Source organism: Carettochelys insculpta, chromosome 8, assembly GCF_033958435.1.
Source record: "Carettochelys insculpta isolate YL-2023 chromosome 8, ASM3395843v1, whole genome shotgun sequence".
In the NCBI taxonomy this organism is placed as follows: domain Eukaryota; kingdom Metazoa; phylum Chordata; order Testudines; family Carettochelyidae; genus Carettochelys; species Carettochelys insculpta.
The window spans coordinates 59,968,524-59,985,361 of record NC_134144.1 but is presented as its reverse complement, the minus strand read 5'-3'; the positions used below and the strand labels follow the sequence as shown (position 1 = coordinate 59,985,361).

At 40.3% G+C, this 16,838-nt stretch overlaps 1 protein-coding gene across 1 annotated transcript in view; it reads right to left on the bottom strand.

The window, feature by feature from the left end:
* Nucleotides 1-16,838, bottom strand: part of ACTR3 (actin related protein 3) — a 58,038-nt gene that overhangs the window by 22,493 nt on the left and 18,707 nt on the right. The window contains exon 2 of the mRNA XM_075001338.1: nucleotides 3,548-3,603. Coding sequence (XP_074857439.1) covers nucleotides 3,548-3,603 — 56 coding nt within the window. The remainder of the gene's footprint in view (nucleotides 1-3,547; nucleotides 3,604-16,838) is intronic.

Below are 16,838 nucleotides of genomic sequence, written 5' to 3'. Positions count from 1 at the left end.
AAGTTATTTGATACTTTAGCTTAAGAAGGCTCACGCTGCCCTGCAATGCCATCTTAGAAAACAGTATTTTGAGATAGACATAATTAACTCCTATAAATCTCCAAAGTTTCTCCACTTAAAATGATTTACTGCTGCTCTAACCTAAAATAGGATGATTGCACATTTATTGTTGAATTTGAAACTAGTCTATATTTTAGGCTATATTGAAAATTAAAACTGAAGCATTTTAGAAAAGCAGCACATTATGACAATATAAACTGGAACCTAAATGTGGATAATAAAAACTAGGTTACCATGGTATTTGAAGATGGCAACTGTTCCAGCAATTCTGAGGAGTATTAATCAGTTGATATTTGAACATATATCACTTAGCTTTAATTAAAAAATCCAAGGCAAAAAAGAGGAATGGTTTGGTGGATATTAACAAATAGGAGAATCAGAGCAAGTAAAAAAAACAAACAAGCGACCTCCAGGCAGCGGGGGGGGGGAAGTCTTCCTGAATAATGCAAGTGACCTAATATTTCATATAGTTTCCTTGTGCAGTACAGTTGAGTTGGAAATCAGGAAAAAAAAATCACTGGTTACACAATTAGCATTCTCCTCTAAAGATGAAAATAGAACGTAATAGCCAATATTGAAAGTAAAAAAAAAAAAAAAAAAAAAAAATTAAAAAGTAAAGGTAGAGAGAAGCCAAAAATAGATGCTTTTAAAAGGGTCTCATTAATTTCAGTATGATTGCATGTGTATGTAATGCTTTTCCACAACTTCAGTTCTCTAAATGTGGATTACCAGTGCTCTCTTACTCCATCCTGGGTTGTGAATTAGTTTAAAATCATGCAACTAGCATAATCACCACCCAACTTGGCCTAACAGTCAGATGAAGAAATATTTACTTTCATCAAATGATAGGATCACAGTCTGCAACACCTTCATTAGTATTCCCATTTAGACAGCAGCTATTTCCATAGTATTTTATAGATGGTAAATTATTGGATTTTATACAAAAGTCAGTGAGCTTACTCAGATATTTAAAATTCATTTTATTTTCTCAAAGATTTAACATATATGCTGCTATCTTCTTTTCTTGATGGCCTGTCTGTTACATAATTTGCCTGCATATCTCTCAGGTCATTCCCAGTCCAATATTTAATATCTAAAGCAGGCCATTATGATCACGTTGGAATTACTAACAAGGAAGAAAATGCAAAGTACAAGTAAACAGAAGTAGCGTCTGACTATGCAGAAATGTACAAATACAAGTTTTAAGTACTCCAATCCATGTAAACAGATTGATGTCCATACTTCAGGTAAGAAGTTCAGCTTTAATATCGTAATGGAAAAAAAGAATGACAAGTGAATTCTTCAGTTAAAGGCATCTGTTCAGTAACATCTTCTGTAAATCTCACATTAGCTTTAAACTCTGTTCTCCATATACTGTCAAGAAATCGTGTTTGTCACACAATATTTAAAATGAAAATTCCAAGGCCGTGGCTACACCACCCCTCCTTTTAGGATGGGGCATGTAAATTACAGCTATTTGAAAATGCAAATGAGGCACTGATATATGGAGGGACGGTGAAGTGAAGTGTGATGTGGGTTTGGAGGAACTTGGGGGCATGCAAGGCTGTGGAGAAGACAGAGGGCTCCCTCACCAGCACTGTACACAAGTTACAAAAAATCTTACAATTTATATTAAAAGCATGATCTGGTCTTGGAACTTATATTATTTATATCAGCTTTGAAAGCTGCTGCTGCTGCTCCCACAGCCAGACAATAGAAAATGTTACATTATGCTTTTGGTACTCTAGCACAATTGAGTTCAAATGTAAAATAACTTTTAAAAATGGCTAATATTTAAATAAATACATGATTTCCTTCATTATGAAAAACTACCTAACCTTTACATACTTGGAGACGAGACTGCTTTATCATAAAGACACTATTAGAGAAATAATAGTATTAGTACAATTTCTCCATTTGTAGAAAGGAGCTGATATTTACCTGCTTCGAGATAGCTAGTGTGGCTAAATTAATTTAAATAGATAAACTCATCTGATATTCTCAGAAGGAAGAGGTGCAAATTATCAGTTTATGATTACACCGCCACAACTTTTTTTTTGGTGGACTGTATATTTTAAGAAACTAAATGTGATATGAAATATTTTGGTAATGAGAATCCAAAGCAATAAACCAATAGAAATAGAAATTGCAATAACATCAATATAAAAGTTTCATATCATTTGTGCTTATACTTCTCTCCTTTCTTCACTACTCTTCCCCTCTTTTCACTGTATATTTTCATGTATCTTATCCTCTGTGTTTTTGTTATCCCACTCACTGCTCCCTCAGACCCACATATCTGCTCACACTCATTGCCCCACACACCTTTTCACAAGAAGTGTCCCTCAAGCCTACAAAAGGCATCCACTCATACTCTTGGGGCTGTCTTTCCAGGGCATGTGAACACATGCATGCATTAGTTCTTGGCTCTATAAGAAAATGGGCTGAGATTCCTCTCTTTCCTCCTTGAGGAGACACACACACCTACATCATTAGGCTTCGGGTTCTGGTCTGCTCTCAGTTTACCATGCTTTAGCCTTAGACCAGGCAGTGAGCCAGCCTGCAATCAGCCACTCATCATGGGTTCTGATGAAGGTAGGGACAAAGGGGAGGGAGAAGAGAAAGAAAGGTGCAGGGTTAGTCAATAGTTGCTCTGAGAACAGGTACAGGGAGGAGAGGGAAAGAGAATTGTGGAAAGGGCTGAGGAAGTGAGCTGCAAAAAGGAAATTTATTTGTCTCCGACCTCTCATAAGTAGCAGCAGGTTCTCTCCCTAGAGCACCGCTCACTCAGTCAACAGGGTGTTACAATTCATATGAACATGTCATCTTTTTATTATTCTTATACACTCTTGCATACATAATATCTATTGGCAGCAAGTTAAAATAATGTCAGTCATGACATTAATATTACCTTTTATCAGTTTTAAATGCATCACTTTCCATTTTGATTGAATACCACCTTGTTTTTGTATTAGGAGACGCTAAACAGGAGCTCCCAATTTACATTCTCCAACCCATTCATTATTTTACACAACTCTATTACACCCTTTCTTATGTGTACACTTTCTAATCTAAATCATTAATTTTTCCTCAGAGTTTTCCCATGACTTTCCCACATAATCTGATGAAGTCACAATGGCTCCCAGATCTCAGCATTCCATCAATATGGTGCTGCACATAAAAAATTCATTCCAATACAGATGGAAAAAAATTAGAGAGGAACATTGCCTGTGCTACTGTAACTTTTAAAGCTAGGCTCCTTTCCCAGCCTTTCACCCTCTTTTTAAAAGTGGCAGCAGCTTACGTTCAGGATAAACTGAGCATAAATATTCCAGAAATAATCTAATGCTGAAGAAAAATGCTTATGCCCAAAAATGCTTATGTTCTAGCCCTGTACATGGCAATTCTGCTGTACGTTAATGGCTGCCTTCTAATTTTAAAAATAAGTAGGCCATGATCTTCAGCGCCTGTGTAAATAAATACTTACATGAAGGAATGATGAACTGTGGTTCTGTATTTCCAGCATATCCCAGTTTTGTATACCTGCAAAATAAAAGGGAAACAGGTTACACTATTAATAATCCAATTGATACTGAATCTAAAGATACCATATGATGATTAATGGCACAGAAATAAGTACATTTCTTACAAGCAGTTATAAAGGGACTAATTCAAGATTTCCAATGGAGTGGACCACTTAAATGGACAATATTTTCCTAAAATAGCTTACTGTTTAAAGCACAACCCTAACTTTATTTGTATGCTTTAGAAAAACATCTGTGAAAATAACTGGAATATTTACCAAGTCAGAGCTGTGTGCGTGAAAGAGACGTGCAGTATTAACCCCTATCCTCCTATGAACAAAAGAGAGAAACTACAATTTCTTAAATTTTAACATTTCCTTTCTTTTGTTGGTTTTTCCCCCTCCAGTCCTGCACTAAGTATTACTCATGATATTCCAGCTCCTATCCTGATGAAATGTATCCAGCAAAACACATGCTGAGGTGTCAAATTATATCAATCATTGGTGAAGAACAGAGCCAGACTTTCACAGCGAGTTACCGAAAGTTTGTTCTTCTCTGCCCAGCATTCACCAGTTCCATAAGAATCTTTTTTATGGACTAAGGAAACAAGTTCTTAGAGTTAAGTCTACACTACCACTTAGGTGGTATAATTTACATCTCTCCAAAGCATGGAAAAAGCTACTCAAGTGACAAATGCACAGATTTAAGCACCAGTTCAGACAACGCTTTTTTGACAGGAGAGCTTCTTCTGCCTCACAGGGCCTGGAGTAATTAAACCAATGGGTGTGCTGTCTCCTATCAGCTTAAAGTGGCTACATCAGAGATCATCTCGCAGCTGCGCTACTATAAACTCTTTAGTGTAGCCATATCCTAAGACTCCTAGCCACAGGAAAAGACAACTGCACTCTGCTTGTCTACAAGTTTCATTCTTGCTCTCCTATTCTTGAGCAACGATCAATGGTGATTATGTAATCAAAGGTGTAACCGGCAAAAGTTGTTTCCCAAAGGCAGTTGATGGGAAACAATATATTCAGTGTTACACATGGAATGCACAAATTTTAAAGTATTTAACTTCACACAGAGGAAAAAACTCTGCATACCTACTTTCCCGATTCAATCTCTATAGTGTCCTTCAGATATTAAAAATTACACTATTGCAATATCAAAACAAAAAAGCAGTCCAGTAGCACTTTGAAGACTAACAAGATAATTGATTAAGTGACGAGCTTTTGTGGGAGAGACCCACTTCTTCAGACTATAGCCATACAGAACAGACTCCACTATGGTCTGAAGAAGTGGGCCTGTTACATCTTTAAAGTGCTAGTGGACTGCTTTTTTGTTTTGCAAGTATATAGACTGGCACAGCCTTCTCTGTTACTATTGCAATATGGTGAACATCAGATACTCACCAAAATGCTTGCAATACCATCTGATTCTACTGCGTTTGCAAAACTGCAAACAAACATCTTGGGCTTAAAACACATGCAAGCTATTTCCTATCATTTTAGGAGTTAATTAAGATATTCCTACTTTTGAGGTGCTGAACCAAATGATAACCTCACTGTAAAATTAAGACCCAGCTGCAACACAGAGGAAGGGTTTAAACTAGTAAACCAACTATGCCCATGGTGTCCAATATGTTTGCCACTTGCCACATGTGGCAAACAGGACATTATAGCATGGTGATTCTGGCTCCACAGATGTATACGAGGACTGCCATCCTACCACTCCACACACGCTCCCCACTGCTTGATGGAGAAGCACATGGTGGCACTGGCTCCAGCAGCAGCCTCTCCATTGGCCCCATCTTGGTTCTGGCAGCCACTGCTACTCCAGTGGCCCCAGTGACTCACTGGCATTGATTTAGAATGGGGGTGGAGGTGCCTGGCTCTGGGTGAGGGCATTTATTTACAGGTCTTGGAGTGCCTGCCTTTGTGGGAGGGGGAGGGCATTCACTTAGAGTAGGGGGACACTGGGGGCCTGGTTCTCGGGGAGGGGGAGGACATTTATTTAGAGCACAGGGGACAGACTGGGGGAGCCTGGCTCTGGGGGTGGGGGGGTGGTCTGTAACCACATGTAGGCGATCTTTGATTTCTTATTTAGACACCACTGAACAATTCAATGTAACTAAAACTTTGCAGGCTGGATACCTATTTATCAATATAGAAACATGGATGTATCCAAATTTTCTCAATTTCTCTACACAGTCAGTTGCATGGACTATAGTAATCAACTAATGGTATAAAAATATGCAGAGTGTACAGGCATCTCTGTAGATCTGACATTTCAATTGTAGGCAGAAGAAAAACAAAATACCTAAGACAAACCAGGACCAGAAATGTTGCTCCACTGCTTTTTGTTCGTGCTAATCTCAAAAGCTGTTGTTCTGCCCATCTAATCACTAATTTTTCCATATCTTCTTATTTTGAACATAACCTGGTATGATACCAAACTGAAATATTATGTTCACGATTTAAAAAATAAAAAAACCTATCTTTTGATGAGAGAACTCAATACAAATTATTAATGTTACAGAAGCTGTTTTGTGAAATTAATCAAATATTACAAAGGCATGGCAAAATATCAGGGCTATGGAATACTCTGGTAAGTAAGAGCCATTTAGATAAATTAGTTTTCTTGCTTAGTTAAAATTTAATATTTCCATAAAATACAATAGGTAAAACAAGAATGATTAGAGTGATATTCAAGGAGAAAATATTGGAGCATAATACAATGGAGAATGCTGGAAACTAACCTCATCTGCTGACAGAATATCAGGCCATGTGCTAGTATAAAATCTACTTCTAGGACTCCCTCTCAGAAAAATATTTACCTTTAATATATTAGTTTTAAATATCCCATAATAACGTCGAGTTAATAAAATAATTAAGAACTAGGTGAGTATTCCACTGTGACCTGAAACCGTAAAACTACTACTTACACAGAACTATAGTTAAGTTTTGCTACTTCTATTTTAAACATCATTTACCAAAGTTCACCACTTCACAACAGAAGATAACTGAGATACCAAAGAAGATAATTAATGGATCAATCTTAAGCTGTGTATAAAGGTCTGTGTCACGTTTAGACCTTAATTTCTCAGTTAATCAATGGGTATGTCTACTAAGCAAACAAAAACCTATGTCTGGCCACTAGCAGTATACTTGGGTTCCCAAGGTTTGGGCAGCTTGATTGCTATGTAGACTTCCAAGCCTGGACCCAAATCCTGTGAGCCTGAATCTGCTAGCCATACATTGGTCTCTCCTTGTGATGTAGGCCTCATCCATTGTTACTTTTGTAAACAGAAGAGCATTGATTTCCAAACACCCAGGGTTCTGTTGTAAGAAATGTAATCTCCAGCATTTACAGATTTTATAATATGCACAGTAAAGATGTTAAAAATTGTCTTGTTTGTAAGCCCAATTTAATTACAATAGAAAAAACACTGTGCTATCTATTTCCATATTCACTTACTGAGAATCCTTATGAGACCCCCCCAACCATCCTTTCTAGATAACTGGGATTCTACTGTATTCAAAAAGTAATGGTTAAAACAATTAGGATGCTTCCTTAGCAACTACTTAGCATAAATTTACTGAACTGCATTCAGTCTCACAGATCTCTTATCTCCAAATGTGTTAAATTATTTAGATTATTTTAACAGAAGCCAAAGGACTTCTCTCAGCATGGACTGCTCTGATTATAATAGCCACAGGGTTATCATCTGTAGTGAACTGAATCTATATACAAATTCAAAAATTATACGAAGGTTCCTCCCCATACCTCTTTGCCTCATTTCTTCTGCTCCAATGTTTCCTTCAGACCTCAAATTGTTCATAAATTTGCTTTAACATAGGCTTTGACTTGAATTTCATATTTCCAATTAACTATTTAATACAGAAATATAATTTGTGTTCTTATTCTACATTACTGCTTTGAGTTCACATCAAAGTATCTGTATAAGTGAAGGTCTGTTTCCAGGACCATATCATTTCTCTTTTCCTCAATCACATTTACATTTCCTTCCCAGTTCCCTTCACTCTGCCTTTTGTTTCCTCCACTCCCTGACAGAGACCCACAGCAGCAGTGAAGCATCCATTATAACTGCACCTATGGTTGCACCACTGGCATTTTCTAAAAACAAAACAAATGCAACTACAAGAAAAGCAATATCTAAAATAGCAGTAATACACAAACACAGTAGCCCCTCACTTAACATTGGAGTTATGTTCTTGGAAAAAAATTCTACTTTATTTCATTTTCTGTTAAACAAACCCAAGTTACCCATAAGAGTTCACGTAAATGGGATGTGGAGTTAGGTTCCAGGGGAATCTTTTTTCCCCCACAGACAAGAAGACAGTATAGAAATACAAGTTTTAAACAACGTAATACTGTATACAGCAATAACGATTGTGCAGCTTGGTTGAGGCAGTGGAATCAGATGATGGAAAAACTCTTGTTACTAGATGAACCAATACTTGGCTGAGCCCGCAAGGGTTAACACCTTGTTAATGTTGCTTCACACTGCACAAGGCAGCATTGACTCAGACACACATGGGAGTGGCTGCAGAAATTAAAAATGATGGACCACTGGAGTGCCCCATGCTTTCGTCTGAACAGCGCATCAACAGCTGCACAGAGCCAAGAGATATGTAGGTAAGGGTGGGTGAGAGAGAGAGACTCAAATGCCGTGTGTGTGCGCGTGTGCATGAGAGAGAAGGCAGCACTGCTCCTTTAAGTACACCAACCCCACTTCAAATACCCTGTCCTTTTCAGTTTCAAAAACTTTTAGTCTTCAAGGTGCCCCAGGCTTCATCCTTACTGTTACTGCCATGTTAAGTGGATCATGAAGTTGAGGGATCTGTAGCTGTTTGAAACCTGCTTTGTGCTGATGGGGAATGGATTCCTTCCTCTTTCCCCTGCAACTCAGCAAAAGGAGCCGCTGCAGAGCAGCTCCAAAGAAGAGGGCAAGAGTAGTACAGCTGTAGGGCTGGGCAGGGGTGAGCTGAATTATAGCTCCCCAGCTGCATACCTTACAGGGAACTTAGGCGAGTTGCTAGAGGGTTGCTGGCACCCTGGTGTCAGGCCCCCAAGAGGACAGGCCACTTTTCCATAACATCCTGCAAGAGGTGGACAAAGCAGGCAGCCCAAACACATGCTCAGTCTAACAGGTAAATAATGTCACAACTTTAACTGGGAACAAGGTTAAGTAAGGAGTTATTATAGTATGTTATAATTCACCATATTATAATGCTGGGTAATTTTTTTTAAGTCTTGAACTAAACACTATTTGAATATTGTTATATTTAATCACATACAAGCTCAGCTTTAAAAAGAAAATATAGAAACAAATACTGCTGTTCAAAGGATGAACATGCCAAACACTGTATTCTTAGAATTTAATAAAATATTCTTTAAATGTATGAATAGCACAGTTATAGCCTTTTCCTTCTGAAGATTTATTCAGTCATAAAACAGACTTTATCTTTTCTTAGTCTGCACTTATGAGCATTAGAGTCCTGCCTCCATCTACCATGACCAGGAAAAAAAAAAACAAACAAAAACAAAAAACTATTCTTAAAACTTGTCCAAATGTAGGTTAGCATGGGTGTTGCTGATCAAACAGTACTAGAAAATAGTGCCAAGAAGTTTACACATATTGTCTGACTATGGCCAGTAAAACCTACCGTTGGACTTTTCAGCAAAGTTCACACCAAACAGTAGTTATATGTCCGATTAGAAGAACTGGTTGGCACTTTAAGGTGAACTGCTAGAATTTCTTAAGAAATGTGGACATCATAGAGTTGTGTGTTAATGCCCAAAATAGCAAGTGTAACAGTGATAGTAATTTTCTTTTAAATTTTTATGAATTATATCTGAGCAGAATGCCTACTTTGCCCTTGCTTTTGGGGGCATTCAGCACTTAACCCTACAGTTAGCTCATTTTATTTCAGGGAACAAGTCAAACTGAAGAAAAAGCCTTCAGATCCGAAAAAATATTAACCTGTTAAATTTTTAGATGATTACTTTTTATATTGCTAATAGCACCCTCTACCTTTGTGTAACCCATTATTCAAATTCACCAGATCTGTTCATCCAATGCTGATGTTAAAATTGAAAGATTTTTACTCATGCAAAAATTGAAGCCTTAAGCAAGCTAGATCTTACAAGACCAAAGTAACTTCCCTAGTGCTGCTCATGGAAACCACGATGGGTCTGACTAATGTGTGATTCAATGAAATATGAGACACACCCTGTCTCCAATTCTGTTTGCAGTAGTAGCTTAGTCCCTTTCTCTGTTACTGAAAGGATCCCAATACAGTAATTCCCTGAGATACGCAGGGGTTGCATCCCTGCAGCCCCCCTTCTAACTTGAATTTTTGCAAAAGCTGGGGGGAGCTTGCAGGAGCCGGGAAACTGACCAGCTCACCAGGGCTGGTCAGTTTCCTGGCTCCCAGAGTGGTGGGGAGCTGGGAACCAGGGGGCAGCCTGATTCCAGTCTCCCTACCACTTGCAGGACCTGGGAAGCTGACCAGCTCACAGCTGGTCAGTTTCCCGGGTCCCACCAGTGCAGGAGAGCCAGGAACCGGATTAGGAGCCTTCTCCTTGCCTTTCCCCAGCCACACATCTGTCACACAGCCACATGGCTGAGGGGAGGGAGGAAGAAGAATCAGGCCGTGGGGCTGCGGGGTCTCCCTGTCCAGCTCTGTAGGCCAGACACTGCCCATCCAGCTTCCAGCTGAGGGGGCCTCCCTGCCCAGGGACTCTGTGGCTGGCTCTGCCAGTCAGGCACTGCCCAGCCAACTTCCAGCTGCAGGACTGCGGAGTCTCCCCACCCTCTCCCACAGCACTGCCCTCCATGCACCCCTCTCACGTAGACATGAGATGTGCACATTTTGAATGTGCACACATCGGGGGATTATTTTGTAACAAATACTGCAGAAGGAACTACTGATACAGCATCACTAGTTATAGATTACTTCTACTTTCTATCAATTTTAAAACCCTTCTTATATTTGGAGACCACTGTCATTCAGGACTGACTTAAATGGAGGAAGCTGGGCACTTTGAGTTGAGTTGTCTTCCCTCAATTTTCTCAAACAAAATTCTATACTACTAACAGCATATTCGACGTTGCCCCAGTTATATTTTTCTATGACATTCTTCTAAGATGCCATAGTTCCAAAGCCACACAAAGGACTGCCGAAACAAACTAGGGAATAGGTCATCTTATATGACCTAAACTACAGAACATAATTATCAATGGGTTTCAAGTTTCCAGAAGGCAGAAATAAGCTTACGGTCCTCTCTCGTCACCTTTGAAAGTGTTGTACAGGTTTCCTGGAAGGATGAGAACTATGAGGGCAGATAGAGTGTTTGGTTTGTGAAAAGCACTCATGGACAGGCGAGACACAGTGCTGGTCTTATTTTCCTTTGTGAACTCATTCTAGAGCATAGTGATGGCCTACTTCCACTCAGTTGCTATTGTGACATTTAGTGCATTGGATACAAAACGCTACATATTATGACAGGCATGTGTTGACCCATGATCTTGAAACAATGTTGCAGGAAGAGGGGGACAGATCATTATAGAAGTAGGAGACAGGTCTACAGCCATTTCATGTTTTTTTTCCTCGCAGGGTCCGGTACTGCTGAGCTGGAGTAGCCTCATTTATGGGGAGCTTGCTTCTGATAAGCTTGCACGTTTAACTCTTTCATCAATAGAAACTAGCCCAATAAAAAGATCTCATCCATCTTGTCTAATATCCTGGGACCAAATGGGCTACATCACTGGATACAGCAATTGTTCCTGTGAGGTAATCAGAATCTTAGAATGTATTTAAAACAGCTAACATTATCCAAATTGAGTAGAGAGCTACAATCTACAAAATAATTCAGCAGTCTCTACTCCTGGGTGTGATTATGTCAATATGGCCTGGCAAGCAAAGTTCATGGCACTCGAGACACAAATATTAAGCAAAGCCCCAGCACAAAGATGTTAACTTGAATAGGCTACAAATCAAATATTTGGACTTCTCAGGTATTATCAGAAATAAATTTCATACCATCAACACAGACTTTATTCAAAATTATTATCCAATTTCAAAATACAATTGAAAATAAAAGCATCCTCCCAGTGGTGATGAATGGGGGGCAGGGGGAACAGGGAGAACACCAAAGGGACAGCCAGCAACTGGGAAGCTGGGGGCAAGCTGGAGACTTGGTGTTTGCAGCAGGTGTCTGGCCCCCCACCTTTACGAACAGTGGTGGGAGAAGTGGAGCAACACAGTCCAAAGCTCGCTCTGCTCTCCCCACGAGTGACAGAGGGGGTGGACCATCCCTGTCCTCACAGGCCAGGAGCAGAGCAAGCTAGGACCACTTTGCTCTGCTTCCCCTGCCAATGGCAGTGAGTGCCAGGGGGTGCAAGACCATGGGCCACATTGCTTGCAGGTGGTCACATGGCTGGTGGTCAACTGGATCCATCTTCACCAGTCGCCTCATGATTCTCCTTTTAATCTATGAACTATTCAGCAACACCTCAATCATTATTACTAAGCAAGTCACCATTGTTATATTGTACGCCTAATGTGAGGAGTGCTTAGTAACAACATACTTGTCTGTCCCTCAAAACGTTGTGTGTGTAAGGTTTAGGATATGACTGGAATGTCAGGGAGAATACTAAAATTTCAGCAGATGTCCCCTCAGTCACAAGACCTGTAACTACAAACCAAGAAGGTTGAACAGATCTATCTACCAAACAATGAAGCAAACGTCACAGCACCACTCTCTCAAATGACCTGACTAGCCAAGTGGGGGAAAAAAAAACAGTGAGACAAAAGGAAGAAGATTTCACACATAAGCCCTGTAACAGAGCCTGTGATCAAACGGTAACTGAGCTCAGGCACAGCCGGTGCATGTCAATACTGCAACACAACATCCACTGCTGGCCAATGTCAGCTGACTGGAGCTTGCAAGGCTAAAGCTATGGGGCTAAAAGCTGTAATACAGACATTACAGAGCCTGGTCTCCAACCTGAGCCCAAATGTCCACACTGCAATTTTACAGCTCTGTAAGCCTGGGTCAGCTGACACAGGCCAGCCACATCTGCTTTATTGTGCTCATTGGGAGTGTCTCCACTACAATTAACTGAAGCTAACTGAACTGGGTGGTATATCCATATTGCAAAGCCCTACCTATGCCAGTCCTACGCAACTTGCATCCAATGTACTAGGCTGTGTGCCGGCACAGGCCGAGCCTCTCTAATGCAGGACCAAAAGCAGGGTCTTACTGATACCACACCAGCAGAAGACTGAGGTGAGCTTGTTGCTGATGCAGCTCAGGTTATTTCCAGTGCAGAATGAGAGAGGTACACAGAGTACAGCCCAGGTGGAACTGTAGGCTAAGATGGCAGAAATAACTGCAGCTGGGTTTAATTAGTCTACCTCTTCAGTCTCACTGCAAAATACATGGGCTGCTCACCTGGGTTCAAGTGGAAACTGAGCTCAAGTCCATGCCCTTTACCAAGCATGATAGCCTGGATTTGAGGTTCCATCAGGTGCAGGATAGAGGTTTTTTTTTGCGCACAGGGATGGAAGAGTTAGGAACACCCAGACTGACACTGGTGCACATAACAAAATTCATTCCACTTATAGGTGGGAAACATTATGGGGAACACTGCTCTGCAGTGATGACACAACTAGGGAGGCTTGGAGAAAAGGCATTTCAGTAGGAGAGGGAATGAATGAGGGAACACACTCAGGAAGGTAAACTAAGACCAGTCTGGATGCGCAGAGCTACTGAGCTTCTGAAAAGAATAGTTGGATCTGTTCTTTCCCTTCAACTCAAGAAAGAATTGAGTATTGAGGAATGCCACCCAAAGCCAGTAAAGGTGATAGCAATAAGCAACTCTACCTTATTTGCAACCCAAACTACGGGACCGTAGCCAACTTTATGAAATGTTCCAGTTACAAACAGTGATAAATGTTGATGGGAAATGGTGCAACAGGAAAACAGAAAAACACTGAATTAGACTAAGCTGAAAAGCTATAATGATGTAACTCATGGACTCTTTAGCTCATGTCTGGTAAACAGTCGTTAAAAGAACAAGACTTCTGGGGGAAATCAAGAACACGAAGTTGAAAACCACAATGGCACCCGAGCTAAAGAAAGGGAAGGAGTTAGTGTCAACAAAATGGCTATAACTTCCACCATCTCTGGTGACCCTGGAATCAACTCTGCATATGCCATCCTGACCAGACAGATTGGTCCAAGTAGTCCTGTTCTTCCCACTCCCATTGTTTCAAAGTTTTCGTCACAACTTATTCCGCTTCAGAATCACAAGGTTTTACCATGACAATGTTCGTAAGATATGCAGTGAATGAATAATTAAAATTAAAGCTGTATATTTTGATGAAGCGGAGGAGGGAAATGAACAGAATAAAACTGGCTCACAGTTGCATGAAACACTCAACGGTGAATAATACTGTGAAACTTGCTGCCTCCTACGCATGGATTGTCTTCATTACTGTGGTTTGCAGAGCGTTCTCTCCTCTCTTCAAGTGACATCTCTGACACAGAGGTTGTCAATTTCCATCTTCTGTTTTTTCATTCCCAGTGCAGCTGCACTTCCACTCTCCTTTGGATACTAGTCCAACTCGCAACGTTAGCCATGATCGCTAATAACTGTACTCTTAAAATTAATCCTCATCACCTTATCATTTGTTGTAATTTTGATACTTTTCTTCTGAAACACCACAACTCAAAACCTCCGAGCTGACTGTGTCCTTTATAAGAGCCCATCTTCCACATTGGTACAGCAGCGGTGACCACATATAGCACATCAGCAATCTAATTTAAATGTGCAGTTTTAACTTTTGTGTACTCAGAAGTCAACAGCAGTGTTCCTGTAAGCTGAGCACTTGAGCAGCAACTCCTGAGAGATTCAAATGCTGCTCAGCTAATTTACAGCATGTCCATAGCTGGCAGCATGTGTTTCTACTGGAGGTGCACATCTGCACATGCCTTTGTGCACATAATAAAACTTATTCTACTCAGATGGAAAACTGAGGAAACTCTGGTCGTGGGATGCTATTCAACACATCTTGGATAAACTCTACCCTGATCTTGACTTTACATCACCTCTTCTGGCTATTATTAGAGTCCTTAAGTAAGGTAAAGTATTTGCTTGTTCCACAACAAATTAAGAACTTATGAGAAATAGTTACATGAAAAAGAGCATGATTCAATTACATTACTCAAAAACAGACAAGTAAATACTGATGAATTTCAGAAGTGACTGAATTTTAGATATGCTAGAATTCTAACTACTATAGGTGAACCTGAGCATATGGTATCAAATGAGGATATTGATACAACAGGCATCACAGAAACTGATAGAATGACACTAATCAATGGGACATAAGACCATAGGAACAAAGTGGCATATATGTGAAAAATAAGAATGTAAAATAATTAAAATCTCAAATAAACTACCATAAAAATCTCAATGGACAGAAATTCCATATCTGAATAAGTGTACAGTACTAGGAATATATTACCAACCAGCTACAATTACATCTGACCATAATGGTGATGGTAGTAAAGCCACTTAACAAGAGATTTCAATGATCCCATATTGGCAGGGCACATATCATCCCAGCATATTTCTAGACACAATGACTGCTTCTTGGAGAAGCTAGTACTGCAACTCACAAGGGAACATGCAATTCCTGATTTAGTCGTAAGTGGAAGACAGGATCTTGTCAAAGAGGTGACTACAGTTGAAACACTCAGTACAACCACCATGAATTAAATTTCAAAATGTTAGTCTGTATCTTCACAAAACAAAAAAAGCAGTCCTGTCGTACTTGAAAGAGTAACTTTTTTTTATGTTATAAGTTTTTGTGGGACAGACCCAGTTCATTTGTTAAGTCTTTAAAGTGCTACAGGACTGGGTTTTTTTATATATAATTATAGCAGGTAAATACCCAAGAACCCACCGCAGTAGAATTTAACCTGAAAGTAGACTACAAAATAAAATAAAATGAAGTTAGTTAAATGGACATTAAAAAGGACCTGTCACAAGAGTGGAATGCCTGTACACTGCATGGAATCTACTTAAAAAACAGTAACAGGGTCAAACTAGATGAACACCCCCCAGAAAATAAGAGAACCAACAATATGCTACCATGGCTAAACAGCACAGTAAGAGAGACAGAGGAAAAAGGTATCCTTTAAAAGTCATATCCAATTGAAAATAGAAAGGAACAAACTCTGGAAAGTTAAAGCAGAAACATCATTAGGCAAACCAAACAAGAATCTGAGGCTATGTCTACACTAGAGCATAAAGCTGATTTTAAGAGACGTAGGTCAGTTTGACAGTCTTCACTGCAAACACCATTAGGTCAATTTTAAGGAGCACTAAGATCGACATTCTTGCATCTATCATTTGATGCTGCATAACACTACGTTCGAATTTAAATGTCAAAATAGAGCTACTATGGAAACATTGTTTCTTTAAATCAATTTTATTGGCCTCCAGAGGTTTCCCAAAATGCCCAGAATGTGCATGTTGTCCGCATCCACCTCTCCTGCTCTTCAGGCGTGCAGGAAATAGGAAGCCCAGCATTTTGAATAGATTTCTTTATGATAAGTGTGGTGATCACATCTAGCCACTTTTGAAAGCCCTGACACCATGCAGCTTGCAGGCCAGCCCTCACCACACCACGTGCTGGTTGTGCAGTGCAGACCATGCTTCCAGACAGCAGCATGTCAGCCTGGCCTGTGCAAGGTGAGGGCTTCACATTTTCAGAGGATTCACCAAGCACAAGGGGCTGGCTCCCCCAGAGGCAAATATTTTCAGGGCCTGGCTGGCACCTGCGAGGCAACACTGGAGGGATGAGTAATAAGAAACCAGGTGACTGCACCATGTCAAAAGGAGCCTCAGCTGACCCCTGCCAGTTGAGTTCAATTGAGGAGCTGGCCCCCTGCCACACGTATTTTCAGGACTGTTCCTGCCCCACACCTGCCTAGGCACAAAGGGCCCCCAAGGCCCTATTCCACTACTCTCGCTTCCCAAAGTTTGCAGCTCAGAGGAGCCACAGAAATGGTCTTCTGTATTTTAAATGGGGGAGGGGGAAGGGGGCAGGAATGCAGGGGAGAGCTACCTGTTGACAAGGTACAGTCAGCTGGGTGCTCCCAGAGCACACATGCTGTAATGTGTGGGATTGACAATCCCTGATGTGATGCCTTATG